This window comes from Cupressus sempervirens, chromosome 2 (assembly GCF_028749045.1).
Source record: "Cupressus sempervirens isolate cs-2001-9-10 chromosome 2, ASM2874904v1, whole genome shotgun sequence".
Taxonomy (NCBI): Eukaryota; Viridiplantae; Streptophyta; class Pinopsida; order Cupressales; family Cupressaceae; genus Cupressus; species Cupressus sempervirens.
Genome location: NC_143119.1, coordinates 743,921,081 through 743,941,642, shown reverse-complemented (window position 1 = coordinate 743,941,642; position 20,562 = coordinate 743,921,081). Strand labels below are relative to the sequence as shown.

The following is a 20,562-nucleotide window of genomic DNA, read 5'->3' as shown; positions in this document are numbered from 1 at the left end:
CTTATAGTTTCAAGGCTTGCACATTGCTTGATGAACTTAAGGGATATCGTTTAAAATGTTTCAACAATGTTATGTTTGTTACACTAAATTTATTAAATATATGATCTATCAACTTATGTGCAATATAATATTAATAAATGATTGACTTATAATCATACCTTGTGTTTGTCGAATTAAACTAATAGAATTTTGAATTTATCATTCAAAAGCTATAAATATTAACTTCAAAATATTTAGATAATGTTATGTTTGTTAAACTAAATTTATTAAATATAAAACCCATCAATTTATGTGCAGTAAAATATTAATGAATGATTAACTTATTATTGTAACTAAACTAATATAATTTAATTTTTAGTAGAGAATGAACTATTCTTTTTTTTTGAAAAAAAAACTACCAACATTGCAGTAGCTTTGTCTGTGTTTTAAATGATGAAGCGCCAAAATATCTTGTCTAAAAACGCGTAACGTCCATCGAATTTTATAATTCCCTTCCATGAACACACAGAAATTTCACGCAGATTGCAGAATTAAAGAGTTTCAAGTTGTCCGCAGTGTTCGAAAAACCCATCTCAAAAGTCAATCATTTCACTAAATAAATCCTTCCTAAAAAAATTGTACGAAGAGGTAAATACAAATCACCTTAGGAACAATTGCACCTAAAATGCAAACATTTGGCAGTGCTGAATATGTATTCTTATTTGTCCTGGAAATTCCTGGTTTGGAATACCATGAAGAATAAGAAGGCGTGGATTATGTTTTCTCAAAGCTGCGCTATATGCTCTGCAGAGTCTGACAATGTTATCCTCATCAGACATGCTAGAAATGGTAGAATCGAAAGTGCACGCAAAGTGTTTGACGAAATGCCCGAACGAACATTGTCTTCTTGGAATGCCATGATCACGGCCTACGCTCAGAATGGCAAGCTGAACGAAGCGTGCTATCTGTTTGACACAATGCCTAAGCGAAATATTGTTTCCTGGAACGGTATGATCTCAGGATATGTCAGGAATGGGAGAACTGAGGATGCGCGCAGACTGTTTGATCTAATGCCTGAACGAAATGCGATTTCGTGGACGTCGATGATTACAGCGTATGTGCGTGATCGAAGAATAGATGATGCATGCGACTTGTTCGACGGAATGCCTGAACGGAATGTTGTCTCTTGGACTGCCATGATGGAGGGTTACATACAGGTCGGGAGGATTGATGATGCGCGGCAGCTTTTTGACAGAATGCCTGCCCGAGATGTGGTATCTTGGACATCGATGATTAATGGATATTGCCGATGCGGACGGATGGAGGAAGCGCACCAACTGTTTGAGATCATGCCTGTGCGTAATGTGATCTCATGGACGGTCATGGTGACGGGGTATGCACACAATGGGAACATGGAGGCTGCAAAAGGGCTGTTTGATAAAATGCCTGAGAAAAATGAGGTCTCGTGGACTACAATGATTACAGGGTATGCTCAAAATGGGAGAATTAAGGATGCATGTCAACTATTTGAGGGATTGCAGCACAAATCTTTGATAGCATACAATGCAATGATTACGGGATATGCACAAAATGGGATGGTCGATGAGGCACGTCGGCTGTTTGATGGCTTATTGGAACGGGACATTGTTTCATGGACTGCTATGCTCACAGGATATGCCCAAAGTGGAAGAATGGAAGAGGCACTCCGACTGTTTGAGGACATGCCAGAAAAAACTACCGAATGCTGGACTGCACTAATAAAAGGGTATACTCAGCAGTCGTCTTATAACGAAGCTATCAAACTATTTAACCAAATGCAGCGGGCACATATCATACCAAATCAATCAACTTTAGTTAGCATTCTAATTGCTTATGCCAGCTTAGCAGCTCTGCAACAAGGCAAGCAGGTTCACGAGCACGTCATAAAGATGGGTTTTGAACCAGACTGCCATGTAGGAAGTGCTCTTATAACCATGTACGTGAAATGTGGGAGCATAGCCAATGCAGAGCATGTGTTTAGGAGATCCCCGAAAAGGGATTCAGCTTTGTGGAATGCCATGATTTCTGGCTCTGCCCAACATGGGCATTGTAGCGAAGCTCTGAAGATGTTTGAGAAAATGCAGCAAGCGGGTGTAAAGCCTGATCAAATAACTTTTGTTGGTGTCCTGTCTGCATGCAGTCATACAGGCTTAGTTGATGAGGGCTGGCTGTATTTTGATTCTATGAGTCGAGAACATGATATCAAACCAACAGCTAAGCATTATGCATGTATGGTTGACCTGCTTGGTCGTTCTGGAAGTCTGGACAAGGCAGAGGACCTTATAAACAGTATGCCACTTGAACCTGATGCTGCTGTGTGGGGAGCCTTGCTTAGTGCATGTAGAACTCACATAAATGTGGAGATAGCAGAGCGTGCAGCAGAAAAACTCTTTTGGTTGGAACCATGCAATACAGGACCATATATATTGCTTTCAAATATTTATGCAGCAGCTGGCCGTTGGACTGATGTAGCTAAGATGAGGCAAATGATGAAAGACAGGGGAATTACAAAGGCTCCAGGTTCAAGCTGGATTGAGGTAAATAATATGGTGCATGCATTCCTCGGAGGAGACAGATCAGTCAGAGACAAAGAAGACATGCAATTATAATTGACTTGTTTTTGGTTTAGATTGTGTTTGTATTTTCAGTATCAAAGTTTCACATCTCACTCCGTAATCCATAAGAATGTAAGAGAGCAAGAGAACTAAAAAGTGTAAGACGTACAATGGTGGAAAGATTGGCTTTCCACGAATGTGATCCATCAGGATGTAAAAAATGTTAAGACTCGCAATGCTGGAATGTTTGGCACTTAGATTGAGAAGACAATACATTTGCCTATTTCTAACTCTGTTTTGCATGATTTTGATGAGGAGGTAACTTATGTGCCTGATAACAATTCTGTTCGACGTGATATTCATGAGGAGAGACACATGCTTCTTCCCCATAAGGAGAATCTTACACTTGCCTGGATTATCAGCATACCCTCTCAAAAATCAATTGGAGTGTTATAGGATCTTTGTACTTGCAATGGCTACCATGATACTGCGACCATGCTCATTTCAAAGGCCGTTGTACATGAATTGTTATGATGATACCAATAATGGAGTATGCTCTTACCGTAAACATTGATGGCTGGGTAAATAAGAAGCAACGTGGGGGTGCCTTAGCTGAAAGCTTCACCTCACTGTTTTGTTTAGGATGGATGGAACTATGGGCTATACTCTCACCAATTGTCAATATCTTTACACGACTGTAGTTCTACTGCAAGTCGGCGGTTGTGAATAGATAACAAGGCAAGTGGGTAACTTGCAAACATGACAGTTTGTTTGGTTTGTGGAATTGTATAAATCGAAATTTCAATTTAATCAAATCAAGATTTTGCAAATCTTTATTCCTATTTTTGGATTTTTACTTGTACCATTTGTTTCATTCAAAATATCGGTGGAAAGATACAATTTTATGCATAAGCTTGGAGTTGAAGGCATACTCCAAAAAATAGTCCAATCCAATTTTTTTGGACTCCTCAAAAGGCACAACCAGGTTTTTGATTTTCAATTCCTAGTTGCTAGTGGGAAGTTTGATAACCTGATTTTGAAACAAAATTAGAAGTCTGGTATTCTAATTTCATTTTGCCAATTTTGAACTAAACACAAAAAATTTCAAATCCAGATTATGAAAAAGCCAATTCTTGTCATCTTCGAAGAAGAAAACAGAACCTTTCTTAGACACAGTTGCGTTAGAGGCATAGCTGATTTTTTTCTGATGTCCATTGTGATTTCATCCTTTTCAAATAAAGATATAAACTGGTAGAGCACGTGACTTCTAGAATCCTTAGAAAAACTGAGAGCCAAACTGACAGGTTGCATAAGTAACACTTTGTTAGTACATAGAGTGGCTGAGTAGCTGTGAGTGACAGCAGGAAGACTTCGGGGTATAAACTATTCGAACACTCTCTGGTTACTTTTGGTCATACGAGTTAGAGGAAGATGAGCATTTATTTCTACAATTTATAAAGTTTTTCATATTTATTATTTGTATTAACATTGATTTATTGAGATGAGAAATGGAAAGGAGCGTTAAAATGTACTTTTGTTCATCTTATACACTACAATTATTATTTAATTTCAAACAAGCAAAAAATAATACTTACCAACTTGAACTTTAGCATTCTAAATAGGTATTTGTCTTCACTTGTATAATGATGACAAAGTTAGATTAGATATTTTTAGGTGGCCAAAGAATGTGAAAAAAGTCTTAAAGACGATGTTTCTTGTAGGAGAAAAGATGAGATTTTATGATAAAGAATTAAGAAAGTGTTATCTAAATCTAAGATTGGTTAGATATTAATTTTCGTCAAGCTATAATAGACTTGGTAGTAGTTGATAAGTAGGAGAATTTTTTTTCAACAAGTCAAATTTTGATATTGCTATCAGGTTTCAATTGCGTAGTTTGATCCATTTTTTATTATCAATGTCCACAAGAACTCATTTCTCATGAGATTCATTGCATCTAGGTGAAGCACTAGAACTTTCCAAGAGGTCACCCATCACCCATCCTAGTACTGCTCCAATCCCAGTGCTTCGTCTCTTTAGCACTAGGATAGGTGACCTCATGGGAAGTCTCAGTGCTTCAACTCTATCGGAATCACCTAGATGCAATGAGTGTGAAGTGTTCCATTCATTCTCATGAGAGATGAGCTTTCTGTGAATCACCATTCATGAAACATGAGTTTAGAGTAGTTATCAAGAATTAAACATCTTGTCTTGTCAAGATAGTTTAATTGGAAACATGTTCATTAATTAATATATAGATGTGATATCAATAATTATTCATTTGTTCACATTTTTATTCTTCTATTCTTAATATAAATATGAATCAAATACATGAATTATAATTACTAAAGTGATTTTTTTCCGAATTATGATTTGCAAAATCAATTCTCAGACTTCTAATGATGAATCACCAGGGATGATTCAAAACATCTAGCGAATAAACAAACACAATATGGCCCAAAACAATATTGCAACTAATATTGAATGTTGAGATTTTGTTATTTAAATACTAGATATGTGTTGACAACAAGTTGAAATTAAATTGCAATGATAATAAATTACAAATGTGTTTACAATTTTGAAAATTAAATTAATCAATTAAGAAATGTGTAATTGTACACTCAACGATAATGTAAAAATTAACAATCAAAGATAATATCAGCTTTACATGGATTCCCACACAATAAAGGGAGAATGTATATTAATAATCTTCAATAATGAGATACTAAACAATACACTTTGTTGCTAGCTTTTGATGAATTTATAAGTAGCATATAAATATTTGCAATTGATTGTGAAACTTAACATAAAATTGCAATCTCATCACTCCAATTTGTAGAAAATCATTGGCATTTGGATATTTACAATTGATTGTGAAACTCAACATAAAACTGCAATCTCATGAATCCAATTTGTAGAAAATCATTGGAGGGAATATTAATCTACTAACTCGAAACAAGAGGCAAAAACTCGTGCCTATGATAATGGACAACCAACAAACAATATTAAATTAGGAAATTATGAAGGACTCATATTGATGTGTATAAGGTGTTTTACCTAACTAGTTCATTGGAGGAGTTGGTTGTCATTTAATCTAGTGTCCTAGATTATTTAATTATTATCAACTTACTTATATCATAACATAGGATTAAGACACATGTCACAATATCATCTCATCCTAGCTCTCAATCTTATCTCTTTAAGCAAGGCATCTTATTTCATATTCCATTGATCATACAAGTATCCATAATTGAACAAGTTCTTTTTGTCATTCTCTCTTGTGGAAGATTATTTACGTTTCATAGGTGACTTGAGGTATGAGTAGTTCACATTCAACTCCAATATGCACATCTAACACATAGCTAATCAACTCTTTTACTATTAAGATACTCTATAACTCTTTGATGACTTCTTGGATCACATAATTGTTAATATTTTGTAGCTTCGCTCTGATAAACTCTAGTGAAGATATATATGTATGTATGTATGTATGTATATGTGTGTGTGTGTGTGTGTGTGTGTGTGTGTGTATGTATGTATGTATATATATGTGTGTATGTATATGTGTGTGTGTGTGTGAGAGATATACGTAAATATATATATTTTTTATAATTATTTATATATTAGAGAAAGAGATAATATATAATTATAATGTTTAATATTATGAATAGACATATTCCTAAAGAGACATGTTTATTCATAACTCTTTCGTCATATAAATATATTGATAGCTGCATTTGAAAAACACATACCAGACATAACGGCAATGCTTAGTACATTTGCAGCGGTCCAAGAAAACTAACATGGTATCAGAGCTAGACTGCAAATGATTATATTGGAATTGCATATACACCTCATGATTTACTATTCTAAAAATGGAGTATGATAGATCACAGATTGAAAGATTGAATGAGTAACCACATTGCTGGTAATATCCAAATTCATTGGCTTTGTGAGAAATACAGTTTGGTGATTTTGTAGATGACATCCAATTCATTGTTGATCTTAAGTACTGGGGAATCAAATTGGTCTTGTTTGTTTTCTTCCTCATGGTTTTGATGACCATGGCCCAAAACATTCAAGGCCAAGATTGGAGCACTTTCTCCAAAACAACAATGATGACTCTTTTGTGATTCTTGAAATTGATCTTACATTATGTGCTCAAATTCTATAATTCAAATGGCGAGTAGTGAATGAGACAACTACTGCCAATATCTCTCATACTCTTCAGATCCATTGGGATTTCTATAAACCATCAACTTTTATGGAATTACAACCTGTAAAAGGGACACATATCATGATAGGAAGGTCACAAATGGTGCCAAAGCATGTCTATGACAAGAAGTTTGATGGCGACAGGAAGGCAACTTGAAACATCAGTAAAATGAAAAAGTTTTGCGATAGGAAGTCTAATAGGGACAGGAAGTAAGACAACATATTAAAATGCAAAATTTTATTATAAGATTGAGATGATTCCCACTTTTCATTGTAACAGATGGAATTATGAAGAGTCATTCGTTTGTAACTACCCATGAACAATATATAATGGGCTAGAGTTTTCAAAAAGGAGGACAACAAAAGAATAGTTTAAAATGTAGTCTTATTAACTTTCTTTAGCTATAGATAGCCATTTTGTTTATGTAGTTTGTTTAGTTTTCGATAAAGATTTTCATAGTTGAGTTTCATATTTTTTTCTTCTATTTCTTGGTGTTGTCCTTGTAATGGATAAAGGTTTAATCTTTGAGTGATTCAATCATGTATGGAAATATTTCAGAATATGTATTGATCTATATTTGCTGGTATTTGGTTTAGAGTTGCTCATATTGGAATTCATATGATTTGGAGTCGAATATGAAATATGTTGACAAGTAATAACAAATTTGCAACAGAAAGTATTCATCTTCTTGTCATTTTCGAACATAACTATGTTACTGTAGATCTGCAGAAATAATATAAGTTAAATTAGTGGAGGAAAGTCTATGTTGCTATAGGAATTTGAATGAGTTCATGTTACATATCAGCACATTTGTTATTATTGAGAAAATTAGTAGTTTAACAATCTCAAATAGGTAGAAAATTGATCCTGGAGGGTGTATGTGCCCCTTGAAGCAACTTAGTTGAGTGATTGATTTCCTCCTAAGTTTTCCAAGGTGAGGCTCTGCATCATTTCTGGTATTAGAGCTGAGTAAAAGATTTGGGAAGTGGAAGAGTTTTTTGATTTAATTTCTGTTAGTGGATTTTTTATTGGTTGCAGATGTTTTGTTCACTCACTGCAAGAGGTGGACATGGAGATATACCATGAGGGCCTTAGAAGGAGGTCCAAGTTGTTTGCCAAAAGTCTTGGGGAGAGATGCATGGAAGGAACTCCTAGGTGAGGCATAAAAGTTGTTTGTGTGTGAGATGCAACACTGGAGAAGTGAACATTTGGAGGTGGCCATTATAAATTTTAGTGATGAGAATTTTAGTTTGAAGAAATGGTCCAGTAGAGACATCAAAGAAAGTGAAGAGGAAGAGGAAAAGGTTAAGGTTTTTTTTTTTGCAAGTTTCAGTCAAGCACATTTCCATGGGACATGGAAACTTTTCAAATTTGGTAGTATGGTGCAGGAGCACGTCTGTGACAGGAAGTCTGATGGTGATAGGAAGGCAACTTGAAATATCAGTAAAATGCAAAAATTTTGCGACAAGAAGTCTGACAGCGATAGGAAGTATCACAACATATTAAAATGCAAAATCTTATTATAAGATTGAGATGATTCCCACTTTTCATTGTAACTGATGGAATATGAAGACTCATTCGTTTGTAACTAGCCATGAACAATATATAATGGGCTAGAGTTTTCAAAAAGGAGGACAACAAAAGAATAGCTTAAAATGTAGTCTTATTAGCTTTCTTTAGTTGTAGACAACCATTTTGTTTATGTAGTTTGTTTATTTTTCAATAAAGATTTTCACAGTTGAGTTTCAGATTTTTTTCTTCTATTTCTTGGTGTTGTCCTTGTAATGGATAAAGGTTTAATCTTTGAGTGATTCAATCATGTATGGAAATATTTTAGAATATGTATTGAACTATATTTGCTGGTATTTGGTTCAAAGTTGCTCATACTGGAATTCATATGACTTGGAGTCAAATATGAAATATGTTGACAAGTAATAACAAATTTGCTACAGAAAGTTTTCATCTTCTTGTCATTTTTTAACATAACTATGTTTTTCCAAGGTGAGGCTCTGCATCATTTTTGGTATCAGAGCTGAATAAAAGATTTGGGAAGTGGAAGAGTTTTCTGATTTAATTTCTAGTAATGGAGTTTTTATTGGTTGCAAATGTTTTGTTCACTCACTACAAGAGGTGGACATGGAGATCTACCATGAGGGCCTTAGAAAGAGGTCCAAGTTGTTTGCCAAAAGTCTTGCGGAGAGATGCATGGAAGGAACTCCTAGGTGAGGCATAAAAGTTGTGTGTGTGTGAGATGAAACACTGGAGAAGTGGACATTTGGAGGCAGCCATTACAAATTTCAGTGATGAGAATTTTAGTTTGAAGAAATGGTCCAGTAGAGACATCAAAGAAAGTAAAGAGGAAGAGGAAAAGTTTAAGGTTTTTTTTTTGCAAGTTCCAGTCAAGCACATTTCCATGGGACATGGAAACTTTTCAAATTTGGAAGTATGGTGCAAGAGCATGTCTGTGATAGGAAGTTTGATGGCAACAGGAAGGCAACCTAAAAAATAAGTAAAATGCAAAAAATTTATGACAGGAAGTCTAACAGTGATAGGAAGTATGACAACATATTAAAATGAAAAATATTATTATAAAATTGAGATGATTCCCACTTTTCATTGTAACTAATGGAATATGAATAGTCATTTGTTTGTAACTGGCCATGAACAATATATAATGGGCTAAAGTTTTCAAAAAGGAGGACAACAAAAGAATAGTTAAAAATGTAGTCTTATTAGTTTTCTTTGGTTGTAGACAGCCATTTTGTTTATGTAGTTTGTTTAGTTTTCACTAAATATTTTCATAGTTGAGTTTCATATTTTTTTTTCTTTTATTTCTTGGCGTTGTCCTTGTAATGGATAAACGTTTAATCTTTGAGTGATTCAATCATGTATGGAAATATTTTAGAATATGTATTGGTCTATATTTGCTGGTATTTGGTTCTGAGTTGCTCATTTTGGAATTCATATGATTTGGAGTCAAATATGAAATATGTTGACAAGTAATAACAAATTTGCTACAGAAAGTTTTCATCTTCCTGTCACTTTTGAACATAACTATGTTACTATAGATTTGAAAAAATAATATAAGTTAAATTAGTGGAGGAAATGTGAGGAAACTTGGCAATAAAGAATATAATCGTTTCCACATAACCCATAATAAATTTGAAATAAACACGGAATTAAAATCCACATGCAAGAGAATAGACAACATACCCACAAAATTGTGACACAAGATATACCCTGAGAAACCCTCATTGAGGGAAAAACCCAACCTCCAAAAGCATCCATCACCATGTATTATTCAACAAAAAATACCATTGCCATACAACCATGGAAGCCTTCATGGCCATAGCCACAACCGAGCAAACTATGTGAACAAGCATGAATCCACACATCCCATACCATGCTTCCAACCTTCACAAATGCTCCCTTGGCTAACCTGTCAAGCCTTGTCCTGCTCGACTCTTGCCTTTTGTCTTCTCCTTGTCACTCTTACTCACTCTACAACAACTACCCTTGTGGCTGCTTATATAGTAGCAAGTCCCACAAAACCACTAAGTGGTATTACATAAACCATGTGCTACCTAACCCACTGACCCCACATTTAATATTGGGCATTTAATTCTTTTTTCCCCAATATTAAATAATTACATGAAATATTTTCACAATGTTACAATACAACTCATCAAGAATATTCTATGGGAATCTTTACATGTTGCACGTCCATCTAGGTACAACATTACATAATAAAAATAAAATAATAAAATAACAATATTATGCAATGTGTGCAACACTCATTATCTCAACAATCTCCCACTTGTTGTATACATTGCATAGGGTCAATCCGTAGCCACATAAATGAACAAGGGAACAATCCCTCCCAACACATCCACCATCATGGATCAAAATACACCAAGTGCTCCATCCTGGTACCCGCAACAAAATCAAAGTATCCAACATCTCAAACATGAATGATCTCACCTCCTATTATGCCACTCCCATTGGACATACATAGAAGCCATCCAAAGAGAAAACTGCCCAACCTGTCGCATTAGAATATCATAAAATCCTGTACCAACTAAAACTCCAAGCACAAAAAACCTGATCCAAAGGTAATCACATGTATCCGTAGTTGTCAAAATATCCATAGCTGAAATAGCACTCACAGCAAAGTTCCAAACCCATCCAACTATCCATACCTCAAAGGTATAATAAGTGAATCTCATATCACCAACATATCCAATCTATAACCTACAATCACAAGCCTCAAGAGCAATACCTGCCATATATATACCAAGAAGCTCCCACTGCAAAAGATAATGTCAAATCTATAACCAATCTACTCACAACATCTCAAAGAAGTGAATCCATGTAGAATCAAGGACATCCACAATACATAAATTGATATCCTGCAACTCTCATCACAAGTCTCCAATGCTATCCCAAATTCACCACAACCAACAGAGGAAAGAGAAAGAAATAACCATGTCATCTCTCACATGACATACATGAGCACAAACCAGTCATCACAATCTCTAACCAATCTCAAATCCAATGTAGGAAAAATTGAACATCCAAGAAGATAACCAAGACCAGGGAAACCATGCAAATCATAACCTGTATCATGTCCTTCTACACACACCTCTAGATGTAAACTGTGCAAGTATGATCTCCTCCATAAAACCCCAACAAGAAGCCTCAACAGCACCCAAACCATACCATATAACTAATCATGGATGTAAGCCTCTCACAAGAAGATCAAACTCATAAAACCATTCCTAAACCAAGGAATAACCATTCCTAATCCAAGGAAAATGCCCAATATAAAACCATCTCCCAAACTCAACCAGCATAACAACATATGCACATGGAGATAACCAATGCTAAACCATCTGTCAAATGAACCCTCTAGAACTAACTCATGTACCATAGCTCAAGATCCATATCCATGAAAGACAAGCATAAATATAATGCAACTGAGAGAAACAATGGGTTATACCTCTCAATTAGCAAACCGCCGAGTAGACCAAGAGTGGGGAATGAGAATGCTCATCAAGATACCCAAGTCTCCAACCAAGACTCATCTAAGAACAATCTCCTCTCAAGTCCATATCAGGTGACTGCCCCTCAGACTTCCTGCTGAAACCATCAACCGTCTCAACAAATACTTCTCTAATCCAAGAGAAATCAGCGTCACCACCGTCTCTAAGTATCCATGAGCACCTGTAACCAATCAATCCATGCCAACTCCAAATGCAACATAGCAATATCATGAAGTATCCAGCTTATGATCAGTGTACTCAATACCAAGAAACTAAACCAAGATCAATGTCAAAGTTCCAACCATGGCCTCAAGAACATAAACATGACAACATGATCTTACCATCTCAACTAAAGAGATAACATGCTCCACATGAACACACCATAACATGTCACAACTCTAAACGCGTATCAAGAGTATACCATGACATAATAATGAAACCATCCTCATACCAAGGATAACATGCCAAATAAAAAATATAAACCACACCTTTGCCAAGAACCCTGTGAGTCCTCAAGATGCAACCATCTACACACACCATGAAGAAAACTATCTCCACATACCAGGAAGAACCATCTCCATACACCATGAAGATAACCAAGAACTCCATGAGTCCTCAAGATCTAACCATCTTCACACACCATGAAGATAACAAGTGCACCGTGTAAATGTCAAAGATGCTTCTGTAGCAACAGGATCTAAGACAAACCTCCAACATCTGCAAACACTCAATAAATATATCAATGCCAACAACTCCCACTCAACCATGGTACCAAGTCACCTATGGCATCATAAAATCCATCCTCTCCAAACCAAGAAGATATAAACCAAACCAGGAACTAATCCTGCACTGTCACCCCATCACTGTCACAAGCTCCTACTAAACTATGTATCCAAGCTATCCATGACATCATGATGAAAATACCATCCTCTAACCATGAGAATCAACCAAGGCATCAAACCATCAAAGAACTCAAAGTGCACATCATGAGCTCCTCAAAAGAAACCAAATAACCATGATCCTCAACCAAAAAGATATACCACCATAACCAAATTAGAAAATCCAAGCTAATGAACATCAAGGATGTACCTGTATAACCAATCATGTCATGCCAAAATCCATGACACCATGATCACATCCATGAACTGAGCATCTGGCTCTCAAAGTGTCCAATCTATCAGCATAAAATAGTCAACCACAATCCTCTGCCATGACTGTACCTGGTAACAACATCTCATCCCTTCTACATGAAGATAAAATCATGTGACTTAGGGCATAGACAACCCAAATCCAAGCCACCAATCTGAATATGCATCAATAATGAAAGATCAATGGGCAAAGACAACCCATAACCAAGTTATAAATGTAACCTATAAGTATAGACCACTTACAACACTGCACAACTTGTAGACCCAACAAGTCATCATGCATATCCAAACCAAACACTGATAACCATATCATCATGAGACCAATCTAAAATATGAACTGAGTATACAATGACATCAAAACTTAAATCTCCAATGCCATAAACTCACAATGTTACCATAGTCAAAATATATTAATAAATTGTTCAGATCAATATATCACCAAATAAATCATGCCAAACCTGCACCAAATCTGAACCAATGTGTAGAGCTCTCCAAGAGCTTTTCGTTGACTACTCGAAGTCCAAAATCCGACTCTATATGCCCAAGTTATGCCCTAATCCGTGCTCAAAATAAACAACATCTGACTTTAGGGCTCTGAAAACTTGACAAAATTTTAAAATCACAAAACCAAACCTACACCATCTTGTAGTGCTCTGAATTAGCTTTCCAACGCCTATAAGAACTCTGAAATCCGATATTGTGAGAGAAAGTTATGGCCATTTTACTAAGACAGTCTTTTTACCATTTTCAGTACGATTTTTCATTTTTAATTTTTTTCAATGACGAAAATTCCGACGGGATTAAATTTGACAGCCATCATAGGTTGAAACCAAAAAACTCTTTCATTTCTTCTGAACATGGCCAAACTAGGGCATATTATATATCAAAATTTATGGAAATGTCAACCCAGATCCAATGGTGAGGTTTGTTTTTACCCAGGAGGTCATTTCTACATGCTACCCCCAAAAACCCTCATTTAAATGAAACATCCGAAAAAAATTTTGTCCAACAATTTCACATGCCCAAATCTTTTAACATCCCATCATAACAGCAAACCCAAAACTCTCATATTTGCAATAAATCATTCATATATCTTGCCCTTTTCTTTTATCCTCTCATGCATTCCCATGGATTCAATCTAGGGTTACAATAATAAAACCATAGCTCTGATACCACTTGTGAGGAAACTTGGCAATAAAGAATATAATCGTTTCCACATAACCCATAATAAATCTGAAATAAACACGGAATTAAAATCCACATGCAAGAGAATAGACAACATACCCACAAAATTGTGACACAAGATATACCCTGAGAAACCCTCATTGAGGGAAAAACCCAGACTCCAAAAGCATCCATCACCATGTATTATTCAGCAAAAAATACCATTTCCATACAACCATGGAAGCCTTCATGGCCATAGCCACAACCGAGCAAACTATGTGAACAAGCATGAATCCACACAGCCCATGCCATGCTTCCAACCTTCACAAATGCTCCCTTGGCTAACCTGTCAAGCCTTGTCCTGCTCGACTCTTGCCTTTTGTCTTCTCCTTGTCACTCTTACTCACTCTACAACAACTACCCTTGTGGCTGCTTATATAGTAGCAAGTCCCACAAAACCACTAAGTGGTATTACATAAACCATGTGCTAAAACCATGTGCTACCTAACCCACTGACCCCACATTTAATATTGGGCATTTAATTCTTTTTTCCCCAATACTAAATAATTATATGAAATATTTTCACAATGTTACAATACAACTCATCAAGAATATTCTATGGGAATCTTTACATGTTGCACGTCCATCTAGGTACAACATTACATAATAAAAATAAAATAATAAAATAACAATATTATGCAATGTGTGCAACACCCATTATCTCAACAGGAAAGTCTATGTTGCTACAAGAATTCATGTTACATATCAACACATTTTTTATTATTGAGAAAATTAGTTGTTTAGCAATCTGAAAAAGGTTGAAAATTGATCTTGAAAGGTGTATGTGCCCCTTGAACCAACTTAGTTGAGTGATTGATTTCCTCCTAAGTTTTCCAAGGTGAGGCTCTGCATCAACAGACTAGATGGAAAAGAAGATACAAACATTGGACAGGCATGACCACAACACATTCATTGCCTATTCTAAATGAGCCTTCTCATTGGAATTTATAGCCACCCACATCTAACAAGATTCACCACTAGCTACGGTCACAAGAACGAGTAGACATCGTCCACTTGGCAATGTTGGTCAAAGGATTATTGCAACAAAAATGAATCATTTTTAAAGTAAGATGGGATAAGATACGACGTGCTACTGCAGGGAGATACATGCCCATGTTGCCTTCAGAAAAGAAATTATGTGGCTCCTATGCGGTCAAACTATGCCAAATCCAAATTCTAAGGTAAGGAGGTAGAATGACATATTCATGTAAATGGTCGGCTTCAGATCTACATTGACAGAGCCACGTGGATGTAGGACCCTTGCAAAGAGTGTGATCATTCAAAAGCGTTTCCTTAAGGTATGATTTATTATTTAACATCTAGAATAAATGTCTTTGTTACTTAACAATTGGAATAGCTACCATATTGATTATGGTATTATGAAAGAAGGTATACAAATAATGTTTTCTTATTCATTAAGGTAAGGTTGGATACATGAAAATAATAAACATCTTATAAATGATGATGTATGAATGCATTGAATAAATACAATAATCATACTCTAATTAATAAGATGAGTATTTTTATTATATTTTATATAGTGTTGCTACTACTTTTGTGGTCAACCTCTTATGTGGAATTATATTCATATTTCTATAAGAATTATTTTTGTTGATCTTTTTTGAGGATGGTTCTTGCAAGAAAAGGAAGACTGATATCACACTTAGAGGGAGATTGAGATTCAGAGGGAGTCTAACACTTTGTTAAAGGAAAAATTGGAAGCTCCGAAAATTGATGTTCAGAGGAAGCTTGACATTTCATTAGAGGCAACCTTGAAAGAGAGGGAGCAAATTGAGGATGTTATTAACCTTCAGTGATCTCAGTGTTATTGATTAAGGAGCAAACCATGACTGGATGCATTCTCCATTGATGAATAAATTGTCACAGTCAAGAGGGCCTTGATTCATACATTGTGACCATGTGATAATAATGGGCCTACCCCTTGTGTACATCATGAGGAAGTGACAACTTTCAAATGATGTCACTTGTATTTGTAGAAGTTATTGTAAGGTGATGATCTTACAATAACTTGTATCATGAGATCTAAATTTGAGTAAATGGTGAATGTCTTGCATCTCAACATTCTGGAAGGCCATTACTCAAAGAGTAATTGGTGAATATCATTGATATTCTGGGAGGCCAATACTCTTGATATCAAATGTGATATCAAACCTTATTTGAGTACTTGGTGAATATCTTTGATATTCTAGGAGGCCAATACTCTTGATATCATATGTGATATCAAAACCTTTTTGAGTACTTGGTGAATATCATTGATATTTTGGCCAATACTCTTGATAGCAAACCTTATTTGAGTACTTGGTGAATATCATTGATATTCTGAGAGGCCAATACTCTTGATATCAAACCTTGTTTGAGTACTCGGTGAATATTGCATGTTGATATTTTGGAAGACCAATACTCTCGATATCAAATGCAATATCAAATGGTGTAAAACTTCTAAGATATCAAATTAGATATCCTTAAAATTTGTCATTTTTAATATACCAATGCTATAATATATGTCTTGTGTTTGTCCTCCCTAGCTAAGAGGGAGTGTAATTTTTTTGTAGCTTCGTTCTGATAAACTCTAGTGAAAATATGTATATATATATGATATATATATATATATATATATATACATATATTTTTTATAATTATTTATATATTAGAGAAAGAGATAATATATAATTTGTATATATAATTATAATGGTTAATATTATGAATAGACATATTCCTAAAGAGACATGTCTATTCATAACTCTTTCTTCATATAAATATATTGATAGTTTCATTTGAAAAACACATACCATGCATAACGGTAGTGGTTAGTACATTTGCAGTGGTCTGAGAAAACAAACAATAATAAAACAAACTCTCATCTTTCAAACTTGGGCAGTCAATTCATCACTCCTCATCTTCCTAATGCGAACAACTAGGAAGAATATTCTTCCACTATGTTATGTAACTATTACTAACATGTGTTCATCTCTTTGGAATTTAATTAAAAAATTTCATGGGAAATAAATATCATTCTTTTTACTCTCATATCGCCTAAGACATTTTCCAAGGAATGTAGAGACATATGACAATAACATAGCAATGCAAGGATAATGTCATATTTCCTAACAAAATATAGTTTGATAAATTTTGAGTTTATGATTAAAAAACAACTGGTTCTAACCAATATTTCAATAAATTGTTTGATAAAAATTAAAAAAGAATAAAATTTATAAATTTGACAAAATATTATATAACATATTTTTAATCATAACCAATTGAATTTTTAGTTTTGATCAGTTCAAAGTAGTCTATGGGGATTGAAACCATTGATATAAAAAAATAAAATCATTACATGATTTTAGAATATGGCTTCTACCAACATACTTTACCCTATAGACTATCTACCTCTTGCACAACTATTAAACACCTATATAAACAAAATGGTGTTCAAAGGCAAGACTATGAGATTGAGTCAACTCATCTATTGCCTACATCAAGCTCCATTATAACAAAGATGGAGATGTTATGCTACTCTATTATCACCTATTGTGCTCATTAAAACATGGCTACTTTACTTGTCATTAAATCCTTTCCAATTTGTCCATGGAGCACCTTGGAAACAAGTCAATTGACACATTTTTCCTTCTTTCCTCATTTGACAAATGTCCAAGCATTTATGCTCTCAATTGTTGAATATACTAAAAATACACTCAGCTCACATAGAGTTATTATGTTTTACTGATTTATAATTTATCAAAAGCATTGGTTTCACAAGGAACCCTCTGGTCTTATTTGCTTCCAAATTGTCTTTCCTACTGAGGGACATACCACCTTTAAATGCACTATACAACATTTATCTTTTGGCTTGGAAAAAAAGACTCTTTGGGTTAGAGTTGAAACCTTTTGTGGTAAGGAAAAACATGCCAATGTTTAGGCTTAGTCCCTTTCCATTAAGTGGCCTAATTTTATCTTGAATTTCTTGTAAGAGGAGAGAACTTTGTGTATTTGTTTTCTTAGTGATTAGTGTTATAACATTGTTTTCATTTGAAAGGATTACCTTCATAGTCTAGCACTTGGGTCCGAAGCATAAAGCATATTTGATTGTCACCTGAACAACACTAATTAATTAAATTTTAACATGAATAAAAGATTAACATATAAAATGAATTTAAAAGGAAATAATATAATTGTTAAGGTGAAGAATGTCACCATGCACTTTCCTCCAAACTTTTGGACATGAATCATTTATCCAAATGCAATTATTGGTGTGCAATTCAAAGATGTTCATTTGCAAGTCAACAAGTGACATGATACTTATTATATCTAACTATACAAATCCCAAGGATCTTCAAATAACATTCTTCATATTCATTTACTTGTGTTGAATATTCAATTGAACCTACCTTAGATCCATATATCCAAATACAAACCTAGTTTAGATCCATAGTTATGAATTTTTCCAATAAACTTTAAAATTTAAAATTAAAATTTAAGTATTAAAAATCACTTGCAAGGGTGTTGTATAAATTTCTTCAAATTCAGACTTTGTTCTATGATCAAAATAGGTAAAGATTTATCTAAATTATTGTTGACCTACTATTGTTCATCTAATTTTGCTAAGGGTTATGCTAGAGGATATGATGCTAACTCCTTTATATGTTCCCCACTCAAAATCACCATGTTTCCAAACTTGTAATTGATAAAAGCATTAGCAATAGCTAACCAAGGTCTTCCTAAAATTAAGGGGTGTACCCCCAACTTTATTCTAGGTTACAAAATCATAAAATCTATTGGATATTCCCTAGACTCAATAGAAATGTTAACATCATTAATCATACCTTTGGCTTTACCAAGGAATGATCAACCATTTGCAAGATTTTTAAATTAGGTCTTAGTCCTTACAAGACTAGTCTCTCCTTAGTCTTACTAGTCATTACATTTATTCATGTCTTAAGATCTAAAAATTTATTAGGAATAATCAAATCACCAACATGTCCCTTAGTCACTCAGCTACCTAGATTTGCATACATAGAGATGAAAGTCTTTTCCAATATTAGATCTACAAGTTGTCCAATAACTTGGACTATTTTAGGATCTTTTTCAATAACTTGGATTGTTTCAGGCTACAAATAGGTAGTCTAATTTCAACATCATCAATAAACATGATATCAAACTTGAATACAAAATGTTGATAATTGTCACTTATTATAATTTTTAGACATTAGTAATGATAGAAGATATTCTTTACATAGGGATCACAAGGTTATTTTGAATGTGGGACAAATAATTATTAAATGTAAATACTGAGAGAAGACCACAAATGATAGAGGTTGACACTTGAATATATTCAAAATTGTGTCCCTTCTATAAATACTAGGGTAATGGGTGCCTAGTTCATTCAAAAGGGAGCAAACAAAAGGGGAAGTAAAGTGTTAAACCCAAAATATGGGACCTAGTCTTAGAATTAGCATTTGATGAAAGTTAATTCAAGAATACAAATAAAATTATAGGGTATTGTAGAATATAAATGAGCTTAAATGATCTAGGGAAGCCACACAAGAGCAGGTACAAAATAGGGTTTGAAATTTTTAAGATGTACAACTTACAATGCTACAAATATCATATGGATATAAGTAAAATATCCATAAAACACATACATAAGTAAACATTATTCTGTATAGTTATAAAATCTAAATAGATTATACAAATAAAACAAGAAATCTTTGGAAAAATTAATAATAAATGAATTTCCTTGAAATCTAGTAGGATCTTATGGCTGAGTGCAAGGGTTTAGGATTTAGCAGAGGACATGGTGGATTTTTAGAAGTTTACGGTTGGAGGGATTTGTAGCAAGGAAGGAATAAACCTTTTCAAAAATATGCAAGGTTTTCCTATATAGCTTAGTGGGGTGATAGGTGGCCTTTTTTTAGAAGAAGAGATCGTCCCTATGTTCAATGGAAGGATTCAAGGATAGAAGGAAGTTTGATCAACTGATGGAGAGGTTCAACAATCAATTTGGGAATGGGAGGATCATAAATCAACCCCATTCTTGCCACCAAGTGGAAAGATTTACCTCTACAAATTTAGGAGGTAGAGTGGATTTCAACACTATATCCCAAAAGATGTAGAGACCAAAGGTGGTTGAAAATCAATAAAAATAGTGTATTGAGGACCCTAAAGAAGTGCGATTCATAGTAGATTGTTTGAAGGTGGAACTTCGGTCTGGGCATGAAACGATGGATTTTTTTTAAGTGGGGAGGAAAATGGGCAATTATTTGAAAGCTTAAAGACTAGTGTGATAAAAAATGGGGCCAAGTAAAAGATTTTAAAACCTTAGAAAATGGTGTTTGCATAGTTAC

The 20,562-nt window shown here is 34.5% G+C and overlaps 1 protein-coding gene across 1 annotated transcript; it reads left to right on the top strand.

The window, feature by feature from the left end:
- The first annotated feature begins 392 nt into the window (after positions 1-392).
- Positions 393-3,403, top strand: LOC149575524 (uncharacterized). The gene has a single exon (XM_089815287.1). The coding sequence runs from the start codon at positions 690-692 to the stop codon at positions 2,625-2,627; it is 1,938 nt and encodes a 645-aa protein (XP_089671413.1). The 5' UTR covers positions 393-689; the 3' UTR covers positions 2,628-3,403.
- Positions 3,404-20,562: the final 17,159 nt, after the last annotated feature.